At 63.1% G+C, this 15,307-nt stretch overlaps 3 protein-coding genes across 3 annotated transcripts; all 3 read right to left on the minus strand.

Moving 5' to 3' along the window:
* Positions 1 to 1,284: 1,284 nt before the first annotated feature.
* Positions 1,285 to 1,815, minus strand: LOC311163230 (peptide YY-like; the record flags this gene model as incomplete). The annotated part of the gene is made up of 3 exons (XM_084222000.1): positions 1,285 to 1,309; positions 1,453 to 1,524; positions 1,637 to 1,815. The coding sequence occupies 3 exons, from the start codon at positions 1,813 to 1,815 to the stop codon at positions 1,285 to 1,287; spliced, it is 276 nt and encodes a 91-aa protein (XP_084078126.1).
* Positions 1,816 to 4,837: 3,022 nt separating this feature from the next.
* TMEM101 (transmembrane protein 101) lies at positions 4,838 to 7,430 on the minus strand. Its single transcript, XM_084222235.1, has 4 exons — positions 7,287 to 7,430; positions 6,496 to 6,676; positions 5,773 to 5,919; positions 4,838 to 5,356 (listed from the first exon to the last, which is right to left on the minus strand). The coding sequence occupies exons 1-4, from the start codon at positions 7,421 to 7,423 to the stop codon at positions 5,048 to 5,050; spliced, it is 774 nt and encodes a 257-aa protein (XP_084078361.1). The 5' UTR covers positions 7,424 to 7,430; the 3' UTR covers positions 4,838 to 5,047.
* Positions 7,431 to 7,830: 400 nt separating this feature from the next.
* Positions 7,831 to 15,261, minus strand: LSM12 (LSM12 homolog). Its single transcript, XM_084222220.1, has 5 exons — positions 15,085 to 15,261; positions 13,155 to 13,288; positions 9,727 to 9,836; positions 9,395 to 9,521; positions 7,831 to 8,845 (listed from the first exon to the last, which is right to left on the minus strand). The coding sequence occupies exons 1-5, from the start codon at positions 15,203 to 15,205 to the stop codon at positions 8,753 to 8,755; spliced, it is 585 nt and encodes a 194-aa protein (XP_084078346.1). The 5' UTR covers positions 15,206 to 15,261; the 3' UTR covers positions 7,831 to 8,752.
* Between the last annotated feature and the right edge of the window lie 46 nt (positions 15,262 to 15,307).

Here is a 15,307-nt window from a genome sequence, read left to right on the forward strand (position 1 = left end):
CACACAGCACACAGAGCATGCACACACCTGATCACACCTGAACACACCTGCACACACCTGCACATGCGAACACACACCTGTGCACACCTGAATGCACCTGAACACACCTGCACACACCTGTGCACTCCCGCCCCTGCACACCCCGTGTCCCACTCCTGCACACCTTCAGCCTTGCACAAACCACTGCACACACATGTCACACACACACACCCGTTTGTCACACACCTGTTTGTCACACACCCGTTTGTCACACACCCGCGGCTCCCCGTTCCCACTCACCTTCTTCCTCGGGCGGGGACGCGGGGACACGGTGAGACGAGGGGACGCTGCCTGACACGCCGGGTCCTCGGTGCCGCTGCTGCCACCGCCGTGCTGGCCCTTTTATCCCCCCCGTGTCCCCGCTGATGTCACCCTGCCACGCAGCACCTGTGGCCAGGTGCCCACTCGGACGGGGAGGGGGGACAGGGGCCGTGGCGGGGGGTGACAGGGACAGCTGGCCCCTGGTTAATGTTTGACCCCGCGCTGAGGGGGCTCCCGGAGGGGACAGGACGTGGGCACGGGCGTCCGGCCCCACGGAAGGACAGATGGACAGGTGTGGGGACAGAGGGACGAGAGGGGCACAGTCAGGGGGGCGCAAGGGTGGCAGGAGTGGACGGAAGGGAGGGAGTGGGACAGGGGGACGGTGGAGGGGCAGCACCCCCACGAATGCCACCACCCCTGTGCCCCAGCCCCCCCTGCACCCCGACATTCACCGGCGGTGGATCCCCCCCCCCAGTGCCCCCCATACCCCACACCCAGCGCACCCCAGTATCCAACCCCAGCTCACCCCACTCCCACCCTTCCCTACGCACCCCCTCCTCCAAAATTCCCACCCCTCACCCCCCAATCCCTGTCCACCCCCCTGCACCCTGGCACCTCCTGTCCCCCGTTCCTTCCATCCCCCCTGCACCCCTCCATCTCCCCCACCCCTCCATCCCTCCTGCCCTTCCCCGCGCCCCCCGCGCCCCCCGCGCCCCCCACGCACAGCACGGAGCCGCCCGTGCCCACGATCGCTCTTTATTGTCGCTGCGGGGCCGTGCAGGGACCACGCGGGACCCCCCCGGCAGCGGTGGGGAGGGGACGGGGTCGGGGCCCCCTCCTGGCAGCGGGACGCCCCCAGGCCGGGTTCTGGGGGTCCCCGGCCTTCCGGGGGGTTGGGGGGGTCCTGCGCCGGCCCTGGGTCCCCTGGAGGGGTCCCGGAGAGATGGGGAGGATTTGGGGGGCAGGGGGCGCTGGGCGGGGCGGTCACCACGAGGAGTCGTCATCGTACCTGCGGGAAGAGCTGGTGTGAGAGAAGAGGAAAAGAGACCCCCGACCCCGCCCGGGACCAGGAACAGCCCCGGGACCCCCAGCCCGGGGTGCGCAGCCACAGCTCCCGCCCACAGGGAGGGGGACAGCGACAGGGACACTCACCGTGACCTGTCACTGCCGGTCCCAAGGAGCAGCTCCGTCACCGCGGCGCCGGGGCTGGCGCGTTTCCCGTACCTGCGGGACACGGGAGCGCGCCTGAGCCACGGGGACCCCGCGGGTGCGCGCGCGGAGGTGCGAAGGGGACCCCGCGGGGACAGGGACGCGTGTCCGCCCCACTCGCGCTCACCTCTGCCGCGTGACCAGGTTGATGTAGTGGCGAAGGGCCGAGAAGTACCGGGCCATCTCCTCGGGGGACGCGTCGTCGCCGGGGCTCTCGGGTTTCGGGGGGTACGCGGCCGCCAGGCACAGCAGGGCACAGAGGGACACGGCCACCAGCGCGCGCCACGGCCGCGGGGACGTCACCATCTGCGGGGGACGGGGGCGAGGGGCGGCTGTGGCTGCGGGGGGGCACCCCCATCACCCCCGGGACCCCCAAACCAGCTCTGCCCCCAGAAAACCCCAGGACCCCGATCCCTGTGGGAATGTCACACCCTCAGAGAACCCCAGGTCCCCAAGGACTTGTTTCATCCCCCACCCGGGACCCCTGCCCCACTCAAGGGACATCCTCACCCCCGGGACCCCCCCCATATCCCACGGGGACACTTCCCTCCCAGAGACCACCCCAGAGTGTCCCCAAGGGAGCTGTCCCACCCCAAAGCACCCCAGAGACCCCCGTGCCCCCAAAGGGACACTCCCCCTCCAGAGCCCCACAGGTCCCCGAGCTGATTGTCCCTCCTGGGGTCCCGAGCTCCCCTCAGGGACCCCCGGGACCCCCGCCCGTCGCTGCACTCACGATGGCGGAGGCAGAGGTGACAGGCAGGGCCTGGCAGTGGGGTGACAGTGCCGGGGACACGGCGGCTCCTGCACCCGCCCGGGGTTTTATAGCCCGAGGGGGGCTGGTGGCTCCTCCCTCACGCGTGACAGACCCACGGGCACGCAGGACCCTGCGGCCCCCCCGCCACGGCCGGGGGACACGTGCCAGCACCCTGTCACTGTCCCCCCGCAGGGTGCCCAGCCTGGGGCACGGAGGGGCTGGGGAGGACAGAGCAAGGGGGGCACGGGCGGGACACACGGACACGGGGAGACAGGGACACGCGTGTGGCCACAGGGCACAGACATGGCAATGCCAGGTGGGCACGGGACACGGGCACAGGTGTGACATGTCACCGTGGCACACAGATAGGTAAGACAGGCAGCCAGGGCACATGAAATGGCACATGGCAGATGTGACAGGCAGCCACGGCACAGTGACATGGATGTGACACACAGCCGTGGCACGAGGACACAGGACACGGACACCGACATGGATGTGACACACAGCTGCGGCACGAGGACACAGGACGTGGACACGGATGTCACACGCAGCCGTGGCACGAGGACACGGGACAGACATGGATGTCACTCGCAGCCGTGTCACACAAACCTGCCCTGAGACAGCTGCGGGATGTGGCAGCGGGACACGGGGACATCAGCCACACCCAGGGACACAAACCTGGCACATGGGACAAGACCCACGGCCCTGAGCCACCCATGGGGGACAGTGGAGGGGACAGACACACCTACAGCCACGGCTGCCTCAGTTTCCCCAGACCAGGCACGAAGCCGCCACCACAGCCCTGTCACCGCAGCCCCGCCACCGCCATCGAGCGCTGTCACCACCCCCAGGACGGATGAGGTGACCTTTCCAGCCCCCCGTGCGGGGACATTAATCCCGTATGGATTTACCATTAAGGAGCAATCACCGGCTCCGGGGGAAACTGAGGCACGCGGCGGAGACGTGCCCGCCGGGCAGGGGCCACCAAAGCCACCGTGGGGCGCTGGGATGGGGACAGGTGGCAGAAGGGGGTCCCCAAAACCCCCGGGATGTCCCCACCCAGCTGCAGCCGCATCCCCGGCCAGTGGGGCGGAGGGGCCTGGCTGGAGGGGACACGGCCGTGGGGACGCTGTGGGGTGCCACCAGCGCGGCTGGAGGCGACACGATTCGGCCGGAGGGGACACGGGAGGGTGCCAGCCCCGACCGGAGGGGACGCGCCCTCCACTCCTGCCCCGGTTGTCACCCGGGCGAGCGGCGGCGGGGATGCGGCTGGTGGCAGTGGGGGGGGCTGTCCCCTGTGGCGTGGCCGCGCTGTGACACCCGCGGGGCGCGGGGACACGGGCGGGGGGTCCCGGCCGAGCGGCGCCGGGCTCCGGGCAGCGCCGGGAGGGGGGAGCAGCCCCCGCAGCCCCCCCGGCCCCGAACCTTTCGCGTCGGTGCGGAGCTGACGGGACCGAGGGGGCTGCGGGGACCCCACCGCTGCGACAATGTCACCGCGCTGCCGAGGCGGGGGGGGGGGTCAGGGCGCGGGTGGCCCCCGGCAGCCGCGGGGGGACCCGGGGAGGAAGGCGGGAGCTTTCTGCCCCATTTATCCGAGTGACAGCAAACAGACATTTTCCAAAGGTCACAGGATGGCTCTGCCGCGGGCGGGGGGGGCGCGGGCTGCACCCCCCGGCACAGCGGGGACCCCGGCGGGGACAGGGCTGGGGGTGTCCCCTGCCTGCCCCCACCTCCCCAAGGGCAGTGAGGAGGAAGAGGAGGGTCTGGGGGTGAAGGCGCGGGGCTGGAGCCGCCGGGGGGGGTCGCGGGGGTGAGGAGCCGCGGTGGCCCCCCCGAGCAAACAGGGCTCTGCCGCCTGCCCGCGTTTTATGGCCCCGGTTCCGCCGGAGGCGCCATTAGGGCCCCCCGGAGGAAGCCCCTTATCAGCCCTGTTTGCTTTTCCGGACAGGGCGGGGGGACACGGACACCTGAAGGGGACACAGACACCTGCCCTCCTCGGGGGGGGACACACACAGCCCTGCCCAGCCCGGGGGGGTTGGGGACACACACACAGCCCCGGTACAGGACGAGGGCACTGCAGTTACAGCCCACAGGGACCCTGGGGGTTGCCAGCCCCTCCCTGGGTCCCACCGGGACCCCCACCCATGCCAGAATACCCACAGCCTCTCCACCAAGTCCCCAGAGTGGCTCCCCCTCAAGCAGCTCTCCCCAAGCCCCTCAGACTCACATCCCTCTGCAGGCCTGGCCCCCCAGAGTGGCTCCCCATGAAGCTCCCCTGCAGCAGCCCCTCCACCCCAAGCCCCTAAAGGAGCTCTGCCCTCCAGGCCCCCCCAAAGCATCTCCCCTGAATCAGCTCCCCCCAAAGTGACTCCTCTGAAGCAGTTTCCCCCAGAGCAGCCCCTCCCTCCCCATCAGCTGCCCAAAGCACTCCTGCATTGCAGTTCCAGGATCCCAAAAGCAGTTTGTGCCCCAAAAGCTGCAGCCCCTCACCCTGGCACCCAAAGCTGAGCCCCCTGGCGTGAGACATTAAAGATTTCTCAGTGCATCAGTAAAAATACATTTTTTATTGGGGGGGGGGAGCAGTGACACCCCTCAGCAGGGAGAGGGACCCTGACCACACAGTGGCCGCCACCCCCCAGGCAGGACCCCCCCGACCCATCCTCCGCCAAAATTATCAAATATTTACAAACACCACCAAAAAAAAAAAAAAACCCCCAAAAAATCAACGAATAAATAGCGGCGCTCCTTAAAAAAATCCCTCCCACCCTTCATCCCAGTTCCCCCTCATCCATCAGTGGCCAGGATGACCACGGCCCCGAAGATGCCGACGTTCTGGCCGATGAGCTTCATCTGGTTCCAGAACTCGACGCGGCGCAGCGCGTGCCAGTAGCCCAGGTTGCCGTCGATGAGCAGGATGGCCAGGGGCAGCAGCACGGCCAGCACCTGCGCTGCTGTCCTCACGTAGTAACCCGAGAGGAAGGCCAGGGCCAGCAGCCCGTAGAGCAGGAAGAGCAGCTGCAGGGCCAGCTCGCCCCCCAGCAGGTGGTCCAGGTAGGCCAGGCGGTCCTCGGTGCTGTGCTGCAGGGAGTAGGCCTGCGGGGACAGCAGGGGACAAGGGGATGCTCACAGCAGGGGATGGCATCGGTGCTGGCTGAGGTTTCTACCCCAGGGACAACAGGGACCTGGAGTTCTAGAACGGGGAGAGGTGGCAGAAGGGGGTCCCCAAAACCTGGCGGTCATGGGGGATGCAGTGTAGTGGCACTGGTGACAATCCCCCAAGGACATGTGGTGCCCCAGGCTTCTCCCCTGGGGACAGTGTGGGCTCGGTGGCACTGGTGACACCACCCTGAGGTGGCCTGTGGTGGTGGACTGTCCCTGAGGCTCCCACCAGGGACAATCTGGAGCACTGTCCCAAGGCCTCTCCCGCAGGGAACCGTGTCCCCAGCCCACAGCACAGGGGTGCCCGTGTCCCCTGCCCGAGTTGTCCCCAGGTGTCCCCAGCCCCATACCTGGCAGATGAGGTAGATGCCCAGGAACACCTGGCCCGTGGACTGCAGGGAGCGGCTGCGGGGTTTCTGCCGGTACAGCTCCCCGGCACCGCTGGCCAGGATCAGGAAGCCGCCGATGATGGCGATGGTGCGCGAGTACATCCTCACCTGCGGGGCCACGCTGCCATCAGTGCCACCTGGGCTGCCATCAGTGCCACGGGGGCTGCCCCCAGTGCCACCCTGGGGCTGCCCTCAGTGTCACCCACAGCTGCCCCTCAGTGCCACCTTAGGGCTGCCATAATTGCCACCCTGAGGCTGCCCTCAGTGCCACCCAGAGCTGCCCCTCAGTGTGACCTGCTGCTGTCCTCAGTGTCACCCAGGGCTGCCCTCAGTGCCACCTCGGGGCTGCCATAATTGCCACCCTGAGGCTGCCCATCACTGCCCCCCAGGGCTGCCTGTCACTGCCCCTCAGTGCCACCCTGGGGCTGCCCTCAGTGCTACCCTGGGGCTGCCCTCAGTGCCACCCACGGCTACCCCTCAGTGCCACCCAGGGCTGCCTGTCACTGCCCCTCAGTGCCATCCTGGGGCTGCCCTCAGTGCCACCCTGGGGCTGCCCTCAGTGCCACCCTGGGGCTGCCCTCAGTGCCACCCTGGGGCTGCCCTCAGTGTGACCCACGGCTGCCCCTCAGTGTGACCCACGGCTGCCTGGGGCTCTGGGGACAGCAGTGGGGGGGGGGGTCTCACCTTGAGCCAGTCGCCATAGTGCACGTGTCCCCCGACGTGGGCAGCGTAGGTGGCCACCGCCAGCTGCAGGGCGGCCCCCAGGGCAAACCAGCGCCGCTTGACCCCAAAGGACATGAAGCTGGCACAGAGCACGGCCACACCCATGTCCACGTACAGGTAGGGCACTGGGATGTCCGGCTTCCTGCAGGGACAGGGACGGCAGCTCTGGCACCCCTGTGCTCACCCCAGAGCCTTCTCCGGGTTATGGGGCAGCCACAGCCCTCCCCTGCCCCACAGAGCCCCTCTGAGCCCCCTCTGCTGCTCTGTCCCCTTCCCAGACCCTCCTCCAGACCCCAACGCTGCTGGGGTCTCCCCTCAGCCCTAGGCAGCAGCTCTGTGCCCCACCTCAAACCCCACCTGCCCCAGCCCCACCAAGGGTCCCTGTCACCTGCCCCAGCCCCACACCCACCCAGGAGCCCCCCAGCTGCCCCACACTTCAGCAGCCTCCCAGGCCCCACAGGCTCTCCCAGCCCCAGCCCCCCAGAACCACCCCAAGCCCCCCACAGCCCCGGGCCTCAGGGCTCCACAGCAGCCTCTGCACCCCTGACACTCCCCCAGACTCTCAAGGCCCCACACCCCACACCCCCCTCTGACCCTCCAGGCTCCAGAAGCACCCCAGGCTCTCAGAGATCCCCGCCAGTCCAGCCCCACAGCCGCCCCTGCCCTCATAACCGCCCGCGGGCCCCCCTCAGGCCCAGGCTCCCCACGAGCACTCGCAGGCGCCCGGCCCCGTCTCGCCCCCGGGCGCGCACCGGCGCAGGTCGGCGCGCTCGGCGCACAGCAGGAGCCCGCTGAAGCAGTGCCAGAAGGGGAAGCGGGTGAGCAGGACGCCGCCGCCCGCCGTCAGCAGGCGCAGCGCCCGCCGCCTCCACCCGCGGCCCGCCGCCATCACCGGGCCGTCCCGCCGGAAATGCCGCGCCGGAAAAGCCGCCTCGCGAACCAATCAGCGCCCCGCCACGGGTAAGCCACGCCCTCCAAGGCAAACCACGCCCCTTTAATTGAAGAGCCCTCGTTCCCCTCAGGCCGCGCCCCTCCATTCAATGGCGGCTCCTGCCCCAAAACCGCGGCCCCGCTCCGGAACAGCCGCGCCCGCCGAGCCTCCAGCCTGCCCCGGGCCGCGCCTTCTCCCCGAAACCCCGCCATGGCCTAAACCGCGCTCCATCAATCAAACAAACCCTCATTGAAAATGCCGCGCCAGGCCCCACCCCCCGCTGAAGCCACGCCCCATAACAAAGGGTGGAACAAACCCCACCCTAAACCACGCCCATTCATATTGACCACGCCCCCCGCGAGGCCACGCCCCATTGAGCCCCCACAGACTCCGGTGATGGTTAAAAAAATTTCGGGTTTTTATTGTTTTTTGCTAAACAAGACTAAAAAATTTTCCTTTTTTTTTTTCTTTTTTTAAATTTTTTTTTTAATCTTTAATTTTCCTAAAGGCAGGGCTTGAATTGTTTTGAGTTTGATCTGCTTTTTTAAAATTTTCTTTAATTAAAAAAAAAAAAACAACAAAAAAAACAATGGAAGGAAACAAAACAGGGAGGGGGAGGATCGTGGCAAAAAAAAATTTTAAAATTAAAAAAGAAATTAAAAATTAAATGAAAAAGGGCAACAAAAATTAAAAACATAAAGGAAATGGAGGAAAACCCCAAATCCAGGTTCTGGCTGCTCCCAAGGGGGTGTTAGAGGGATTTTTTGCCACGACCCTGCTAGAAGCAGACAAATATTTAAAGAACATTTTAATATATATTCATATATATATTTAAAGATAAGAAAAATAAGACTAATTCAAGCCTTGCCCTGTGCAAACAAAATTAAAACGAGACCACGTTGGTCACGAGGGTCCCGGGTCAGCCACCACAGTCAGCTCGTTAGCTTTATTTTCTGGAGGGAATTTTGGGGAAAAGGGAGGCAGGAATTGAGAGGAAAAGGGGAAAAAAAAAAAAAGGCCAAAAAATAAAATTAACAGAGTCTGACTGGCTGGAGGGAGAAACCATGGCGGAAAAACAAAGTCTGTTAGTCAAGTAATGCGTGAGGAGCTTTAAATTATTCTCTTTTTCTCGTTTGTTTTGAAGTCTAAAGTTTGGAATTGGTTGAGATTCCCCAAAAAAAAAAAAAAAAAAAAGAAAAAAAAAAAAAGGAAATAAAAGTTGAAGGTGTCCCCAGCGCCACCTCCAGGGAGGGGACGTGGGGACGGGGTGGTGGCCCCGAGGTGGCCTCAGGATGACAGGGACGTGTCCTTCTGTGTCTGCTGTGCTTGTGAACGCTGCAGGACCTTCTGGCTTTCCACGTCCCGGAAGTGTTTCTCCACCTGCAGGGCAAGGGGGGCACCGAGGGGCTCAGGGATGGGACAGTGCCAAGGGGGAACCCCAGGAGGGGCTGGGGAACCCCTGGAGAGGCTGGAGGACAAGAGGGGCTGGGGAACCCCAGGAGGGGCTGGAGGCCAAGAAAGAGGGGCTGGAGAACCCCTGGAGGGACTGGAGAACCCCTGGAGGGGGTGGAGGCCAAGAAAGAGGGGCTGGAGAACCCCAGGAGGGGCTGGAGAACCCCTGGAGGGGCTGGAGAACCCCTGGAGGGGCTGGAAGACCCCTGGAAGGGCTGGAGGCCAAGAAAGAGGGGTTGGGGAACACCTGGAGGGGCTGGAGGCCAAGCAAGGAAGGGGTCCCAGGTGTCCCCAGGGAGGTGACACCCGCCCAGTCCTTCCAGCATCCCCAGCCCCTGCTCACCATTCTGAACACACGACTCAAAAAGGGTGTCAGGGGGATCTGGAGAGGGGAGGGGATGCCAGGAGAGGCTGTCCCCAGCAGGTGCCACCCTCCCAGGACGTGCCACCCTCCCAGTGTCCCCAGCCCACACTCACTATTTTGCGTACGTGGCTCAGGGCGCTCCCCTCTTTGCCTTTACAGTTCTCCACCTGGTATGGAGGGGCAATGACGACTTCTTCCATCACAACTATGTTCTTCTCCTGCCATTTACAGTCCTTAATGCTGAGGGGAGGGACAATGGCATCAGGGACTGCCACCACTGCCCCCCCCAGGGTGGGACACAGTCCCACTGAGGGGGCAAAGAGTCCCCCGGTCACTCCAGGGTCTGGCTGGAGAGGGGTGGCACCCCAGGGTGGGCACTGGAGACCCCAGGGTGGGCACTGGGGACCCCAGGGTGGGCACTGGGGACCCCAGGGTGGGCACTTACGTCTTATGGATGGTCTGGAAGAGCTGCTGCCCCTCCAGAGAGACACCAGCACTAATTGCATACGCCTGGCTCATCTTCTCCTCCTTCTCCGTCCGTGCTTTGTTGGCAAGCTGGGGAAACACAGGGACAGGGAGTTGGGCTGGGAGCACTGAGGGGACACGGGGACACCCCAGATATGGCTCTGCCCCTTGTGATTCCAGCCTAAATTCCCACCTTCACCAGTGCCAGGGCCTTCCAGAGATTTGGGGGATGGTGGTGTCACCTTCTCACGTCCCCCTGCCCCTTCCCCTCTGCCTTTTCTGAATTAATTCCCCCCTCACTACTCAGTTCACTCGGGATGGAGATGGGGAAGAGGAGCCTGGAACACCCAACACGCTCGGAGTAAATGCTCCACGCAGGAGTAGGAGCAACTTTAGCCTGCAGCAGTTGGTTTGTTCCCAAAAAATAACCAGAATTGGTTATCTGGGAGTCTCATTCGTGTGTGGGGAGGTGTGATTACACACAGGGTGCTGGAATAGAGATGGAAAACCCCGACCCTGGCCTCCCCCAGGTTGCATCCCATGGATGTGGGAGGAGAAGGAAGCAGAGCCTGGAGGCAGCAGCCTTGGACCAGCTGCCTTTTCCTGGCTGGAGCTGCCGCAGTGGAGGAGCCACACCAGCATCATCCCTCCTCTTCCTCCTCCTGGAGCCTCCCCATTCCTGGGAGCACACCCAGAGCTGGTCTGGATTCCTGCTGCTGGCTGAGGGGGTTTCACCCTTTCCAAAGCCCTTCTGAGGATGGAAAGCCCAAGCTCCCTCTGACTGGGGCGACTTTAGTGCCCCTGAGGGACAGGAGTCCCTCTCCCAGCCATCCCGAGTCCCCTCTTGGTGGCAGCAGGCACTGGGATGTGCTCCCTGAATGCCTCAGCAGGGACAGGAGCCTTCCTCACCCTCACAAGCCACCCACCCTGTTCCATGTGGGAATGTCTCTCTCCAAGACCACCAGCCAGGCCTCCAAACCAGGCACAACGTTCCACAGGAACTCCCCTGCACCCCACACCCTTCCCAGCCTTCCCTGGGGTGCCACAGCCCCTCACCCCTCCAGGGGGGCTGCCACAAGGCTGGAGAAGTGGGAACCCCTCCCCACCACACTGGGATGGGCTGGAATTGTGGGACAGAGCCCTGGAAATCCCCTCTGCCATGTCCCCCCTTCCCCAGCCTGAGGTTTGGATCCCCTCTGTCCCAGGCCTTGGGATGCTCCTCCAGCAGCTGCTGCACCCAGACTTGGGGACAGCCCTGACAAGAGGCCACCAGGATGTGACTGGAAGCCCTGGAGAGGTGCCAGCAGCACATCCCAGCATTCCCACGGGATCCATCCCTGTGCTCCCTGCAGCAGGTGAGCCCTCCCTGCCCATCCCTAGAGGAAATGGCTCAGCCAAGCAGCTCCAGCCCCTGGATCCCCCTGGATCCCCCTGGATCCAGCACTCTGAGGAGTTCCCTGCACACACCTCATCAATGAGTGGGAATTCACAGCACCAGGCAAGGAGGGACCGTGGGAGCCACCAAGGTTTGTGCCAGGGCCACCAAGAGCCATGCCAGGGTGGCCCCTCATCCCACTTGGGTGCCAGCAGGCTGGGGAGATCAAGGGGATCCCTCCAAAATCTCCCTGGAATGGCACCGGATGGCTGTGCCAAGGTCCTTGGGTGAGTGCCAGCCCCCTGGGTCAGGGGTGTCCCCAAAAACCCCCAACTCTCTGGGTTCCCTGGAGCACCACCAGCACTCCTGTGTGCTCACACCTCCTTCTCCCAGTCCAACCAGTACCACCACAAACATCCCAGTCCTGCAGCACCGTCCCAGCCCAGCCTGCCTGAGCCCCCATGGGGATGTGGGGCAGAGCCCACAGAACTGCCCTCCAGCCCTTCCAACCTCACTGCATCTGTCCCTTCCCCAAATCCAAACCCACAATTCTGGGATGCTGGAAAAGACCAAAGTGAGCACTGGAATTCCTGAGGGGGTTCCCTGAAATGAGCACTGGAATTCCTGAGGGGATCCCCAAAGTGAGCACTGGAATTCCTGAGGGGATCCCCAAAGGGAGCACTGGAATTCCTGAGGGGATCCCCAAAGGGAGCACTGGAATTCCTGAGGGGGTTTCCCAAAGTGAGCACTGGAATTCCTGAGGGGGTTTCCCAAAGTGAGCACTGGAATTCCTGAGGGGGTTCCCTGAAACGAGCACTGGAATTCCTGAGGGGATCCCCAAAGTCAGCACTGGAATTCCTGAGGGGATCCCCAAAGGGAGCACTGGAATTCCTGAGGGGATCCCCAAAGGGAGCACTGGAATTCCTGAGGGGGTTTCCCAAAGTGAGCACTGGAATTCCTGAGGGGGTTTCCCAAAGTGAGCACTGGAATTCCTGAGGGGGTTCCCTGAAACGAGCACTGGAATTCCTGAGGGGATCCCCAAAGTCAGCACTGGAATTCCTGAGGGGATCCCCAAAGGGAGCACTGGAATTCCTGAGGGGGCTCCCCAAAGGGAGCACTGGAATTCCTGAGGGGATCCCCAAAGGGAGCACTGGAATTCCTGAGGGGGCTCCCCAAAGGGAGCACTGGAATTCCTGAGGGGATCCCCAAAGTCAGCACTGGAATTCCTGAGGGGGTTCCCCTCGGGCTGAGCTCCCAGCCATGTCACTCGCTGCAGTGACAGCCAACGGTCACATCTTGGTGGCAGCTGTGTCATCTGAGACCTCAGACGTGTTGATCCATTGGGAAGGGACCCAGGAGGGGATGGACACCCAGCTGGTGCCACCTGTGTGGCACGAAGCCCCAGGAGAGGTGTCCCTGTGGGACAAGGAGGTGACAACTGAGCCCCCCACACCTGGATTCATCCCAGCACCGAGAGCTCAGGGTCACCTTCCCCGTTTTTCACCTCACTGGGAATGGGCAGTGATCCCATTCCAGGATGGATGAAAAGCAATTCCTCAGAATTCCAGGAGTTCCCCTTTATAAGTTCATCTTTACCCCTCCTGTGCACCCCAAAACACCAAAATCTAGATCCAAAATAGCATCATGCAGACCCTAAACACTACCACCTGGACCCAGGCTCCAAACCCCTCAAAATCCAAGCCCCAAAACAAAATCACCTTAGACCCCCAAAATACCACAATCCGGGTCCCCAAATGCCAAAAATCTAGATATAAAATCCAGGCCCCAAAACCACCCAAAAACCAGGCCCTAAATGCCAAAACCCCACACCCTAAACCAAACAAAATCCAGGCCCCAAATGCCAAAATCCAGAGCCCAAAGTGGTAAAACCCAGAGCCAAATCACCAAAGCCCAGATCCAGGATGGAACTCTGGGAAGCTGCGCTGGGAGCAGCTCCAATGGTGAATCCTGCAGGATTTTGGGGGATCCCTGCAGGATTTTGGGGGATCCCTGCTGAGGAGAGGCTCTCTCACCTTGCTGACGTTGAGGGAGGCTAAAGGGGGAGGCGTTTCCGTGCGGTCATTGATTATTTCCACTTCTGACACGTACTGTAAGTTTACGAGCAGGATGTCTGCGTGGTTGGGCTTGCCACTGGAAGAGGGGCATTCTGGAGGAGGGGATTAAGGAAAACAAATCCAGAGAGAGGTTTTTGTAGGTGGGACACGGCCCAGGAACGAACCAGGAGAAGGTTGGGTTTGTGGGAAGCTCCTCTGCTGCGTTGTCCCTGTTTGGGATCATCAGTGATCCCATCTCACTCATCTCCCTTTGGTGCTGAGCCTGCTCTATCCCAACTCCAGACTGATTCTCCAGTCCTGCTCCACCAGCACCAGCCCACATCACCACTGGCCTGAACCAGCACCACCAAATTTGCACTTTTTCCACCAGAACTCTTTTCCTCCTGCAGGCAGCAGCATCCCAGGGAGCATTCCCTGTTCTGGAAGGAAGGGAATTCCCAGGAGAGGGACACACAAGGTTGGTTGCTGGTATTGCTGTTGGGAATGAGAGAGCACCCCCACAAAAAAAAACCCCACTCCTTCCAGAGCTGCACAATTCCTCTGTTCCCATGAGAATGAATGGATGGATGGATGGATGGATGGATGGATGGATGGATGGATGGAGCACAGCATGGAGAGCCTCTTCCATGCCAACACCCTCTCCCCCTGGAAGAGATCCTCATGGAAGTCCCTGCTCCTCTCCCAGCCCCCCTGAGCACAAGGTGGAGCCCTCCCTAAAAAACACCATTCAGTGATGAGCAGAAAGCCAGGAAATTCCAGTTTCCCCCTTTGGGGGATGAGCTGGAGCACCCCAGCTGTGGCAGGAACAGCTGGACTTTGGGAAGGGCAGGCTCAGCCCTCCAAGCAGCACTGAGTGACCTGTTGGACTCTCTGGGACTTTCCTGATACCTCTAATGGGGACCTGGGAGCTCCCCTGGCTCCAACCACATCCCAGGCACCCAGGGGGCCTTTTCCTGTTGTGTTTCCCACAGCTCCAGCCACAAAACCCTCTCTGAGCTCTTCATTCCCTGCAGAACTCACCCCAGGCCCCCCAGAACTCCAACGCCAGCCCTGAGCTGAGCATTCACCTTCCCCCATCTCCTGGGACCCTCCACTGCTTTCCAACAGCCCTCGGCTTTTCCCATTCCTTGCAGATTCCAAACAAAACCATATCCATGTATGCTCACATTGGAGGGGGGGCAGGGAACACCCCACTGACCCCAAAACAAGGCTCCCCAACCCCCCCCCCCCCCCCAGTGAATGCCACACCCCCACTCACCCCACTACAGGTTCCTCACTGCCCTCCCCAAAAACCCCCAGGACACCACAGCCCCCCCCATTCTCCCCAAAACTGGGTGCTCTCTCTCCCCCATTCAAACCAGTACACAGCTCCCCACTCCCCCTCAAAAGCTCTTCATAATACAGGGCCCCTCCATCCCCCATTCACCCCAAAATGGGCCCCCATTCCCCCCGAAACAAACCTCCTCACTCCCCCCAAAATCTCCCTACAGGACACCCCACATCCCATTCACCCATTACAACACCCCCAACTCCCCCACTCACCCCAGCTCAGGGCTCCTCAATCCCCCGCTCCCCCGCTACGATCGCCCCAATCCCCGCACACAGCGCTCCCCAATCCCCTCATTCACCCCAGCACAAACCTCCCTAATTCCCCCAAAACCTCTCGAGCGGACCCCCCGCTCCCCCCTCTCCCCCGGGGGTCTCCCGCAGCCCCTCAGACCCCTCCCTGTCGCCGCCCACCTCGATCCCCTCACATCCCCTCCCCTCCTTCCCCCCTTTCCCCTCCCTCCCTCACGCCCCCCCCCCTCCTCATCGGGCGGGCCGCAGAGGCCCGAGCGGGCCGCGCCGGGGCCGGCACCAGCGCGGCGAGGCGCGGGCGGGTGGATACTGAGCGCCAGCATCTTGCTGGGGTAGTCGAAGGCGACGACCTCGCCCTGGAGGCGCTGCTCCTGGCAGGTGCGGCAGGACACCTGGCTGCCCACGCTGAAGTACTCGCCCGGCGCCGCCATCTTGTCCGCCCGCAGCGCCCGCGGCTCCGCTCGCCTCGGCCAGGCGCGGCGGGGGCGGGGCCGCGCGGCAGCGAGGGCGGGGATTGGCGCTCCGCCCCGCCG

This window comes from Fringilla coelebs (assembly GCF_963513975.1).
Source record: "Fringilla coelebs genome assembly, chromosome: 27".
Taxonomy (NCBI): Eukaryota; Metazoa; Chordata; class Aves; order Passeriformes; family Fringillidae; genus Fringilla; species Fringilla coelebs.